Genomic DNA, 2,271 nt, shown 5'->3' with positions numbered 1-2,271 from the left:
TGGCCCTCATAGGTTAAAACATAGGTGGGAGGAGTAAACAGAACAGAACGCTGGGAGGAAGAGGAAGTGAGCTCAGAGATGCCAGGCTCCTCTCTCCTGGGCAGACGCATGAAGCTCAGACCCAGGATGGATGCAGGCTAGAATCTTCCCCGGTAAGCCACCTCGTGGGCTACAAAGATAATTGGAAATGGGCTAGTAGTCCAGGTGCGAGAGTTAGCTGAGAAGAGGCTAGATAGAAATGGGCCAAGCAGTGTTTAAATGAATACAATTTGTGTGTTGTTATTTCGGGGCATAAGCTAGCCAGGCGGCTGGGGTACTGGGGATGCAGCCCCACCGCTCCTAATTACAACACCCCCCTTTTTTTTACCATGGGGGTGCTGAGGATCTGAACTTAGGTTCTCATGTTTGTGTGGCAGGAACCTGCAGACTGAGTCCCATAAAAATGCGAATAATACTGCTTCTCCTTAGGCACAAGCACCTCTCACCTCCTTTCTTAGAGCAGCAGGTTGAATGGGGATGCACTGCCAAATTTCCACTTCCTCCCCTCTGTCCTGGCTTGCTGCTTTATTAAATTGTCTTCCTACATTTTCTGTTACAGACTGAAATTTTGGCACTCATTCTTAAATGACCAGTAAAGCAGGGACCATGATGAAAAATGAGACACGAAGAAGGTACTCACAACAACACGAGGTGTCACCAGGAGATACACAGTGTGGCGGACTATCTTATTATTTCGCACATTCCACTGCCGCTCCACTTTCCGAACTACTTTATCACTCCACTGGTACAATCCCAGGCTGTAATTACACAAGAAAACGGTCGTTCTGCCAGGTTACTACAATTGTAAATGTGAAAGTACTTGTAACATACGAAATGAAATACTGGAGAGCTTACTATGTACCACATCCATGTAATGTACTTATAAACACTTTATTTTCTTTCTTGAGACAGGCTCTCACTCTGTAGCCCTAGCTGGCCTTGTGCGCATTACGTAGACCAGGCTAGCCATGAACTCACAGAGATCCACCCATCTCTGCCTCCCAAACACTTCAGATACAGGCGTGTTCCACCACACCCAGGCTCATAAGGATTTTCTAACCGCCTCTTGTAGGTAAAAACAGAGGCTTAGGGAGATGAGAGAACCTGTTCTAAAGTTCACATAGCAATGCTGGGCTGGGACGATGACTGCATTATTTTCCCGCTGACTGTGGAGATCCAGCCCAGGACGTTGTAGACGCGAGGCAAGCACTCGGTAGCTGATTAGACCCCAGCTCAGTGGCTACTTCTGACAAGTTTATTGCATTTAAAGAAAAAGACAAAAAGGAGGAAGAGGAAGTAAGTAAAGAAACCAAAGCAGAGACAGACCCAAACATATAAGGAAACTGAACAAAAAAATGTTGTCATATTAGTGAAAAATGATTTAATTATTGTGCCCTGAAGCTGGTTATCCATCAAGGAAAAATATTATTTCATGTCATCTACAAAATTAAATTCTAGAAAGTTCTCAGGAAAATGGCAGAGTACACGTCTCTGGAAACTCTGGTGTGAAATCAACAAGAACTTGGCCAAATCAACTTTTTCAGAGCCTTGGAAATCAGCAATGAGCTGCATCAATCTGAGAAGCACTTATTCATGAAAGATGGATGAGTTTCATGAAGAACAGGCAGCTCCGTGGTCCCACGCCAGGCCACTGTGTAAGCAATAACCCAGGATGGTTGGGGCATCTGGGTTTTAAAAGGGCATTATTCTCTACTCCTCCAGAAAAATGCTGTCTAGATCCAAGGACACAAAGAGATGACAAGTCATTTAAAAGATGCGCTTTGTAACTAATTCTCTGAAGAGGGCTGCAGTGGCTACAGTCTCAGATGAAGGAGATGTGAAACAAAGTTCCTGTTAAGAGACAAGACCATCCAACAATGATAAAGGGGCTGCTGAAGAACCCAAAAATATATCATCAGAACTAAAATGCTAGGCTGCAGATGCGGCTTGGCTGGTTCAGTGCTTGAGCTGAGCTTGGTGGCACACCCTGTAATGCGAATTCAAGGTCATCCTTAGCTGCATTAGAGGCTAGTCAGGCATGTTAGGCCCTTTCTTGGGGGTGGGGAGTGGGGGGGACCAGTTCCTTTTACATTTATTGCATAACATATCTACTTCCAATTTCAAGATTTGGGTGTTTTTTTGTTTTTTCGAGACAGGGTTTCTCTGTGGCTTTGGAGCCTGTCCTGGAACTAGCTCTGTAGACCAGGCTGGTCTCGAACTCACAGAGATCCG

At 45.1% G+C, this 2,271-nt stretch overlaps 1 protein-coding gene across 1 annotated transcript in view; it reads right to left on the bottom strand.

The window, feature by feature from the left end:
- Lmln (leishmanolysin like peptidase) overlaps positions 1-2,271 on the bottom strand; it is a 54,265-nt gene that overhangs the window by 29,345 nt on the left and 22,649 nt on the right. Inside the window, exon 9 of the mRNA XM_005344864.3 lies at positions 680-797. Coding sequence (XP_005344921.2) covers positions 680-797 — 118 coding nt within the window. The remainder of the gene's footprint in view (positions 1-679; positions 798-2,271) is intronic.

The sequence above is a fragment of the Microtus ochrogaster genome, chromosome 2, assembly GCF_000317375.1.
Source record: "Microtus ochrogaster isolate Prairie Vole_2 chromosome 2, MicOch1.0, whole genome shotgun sequence".
Lineage (NCBI taxonomy): Eukaryota > Metazoa > Chordata > Mammalia > Rodentia > Cricetidae > Microtus > Microtus ochrogaster.
This window is presented reverse-complemented; position numbering and strand designations above follow the sequence as displayed.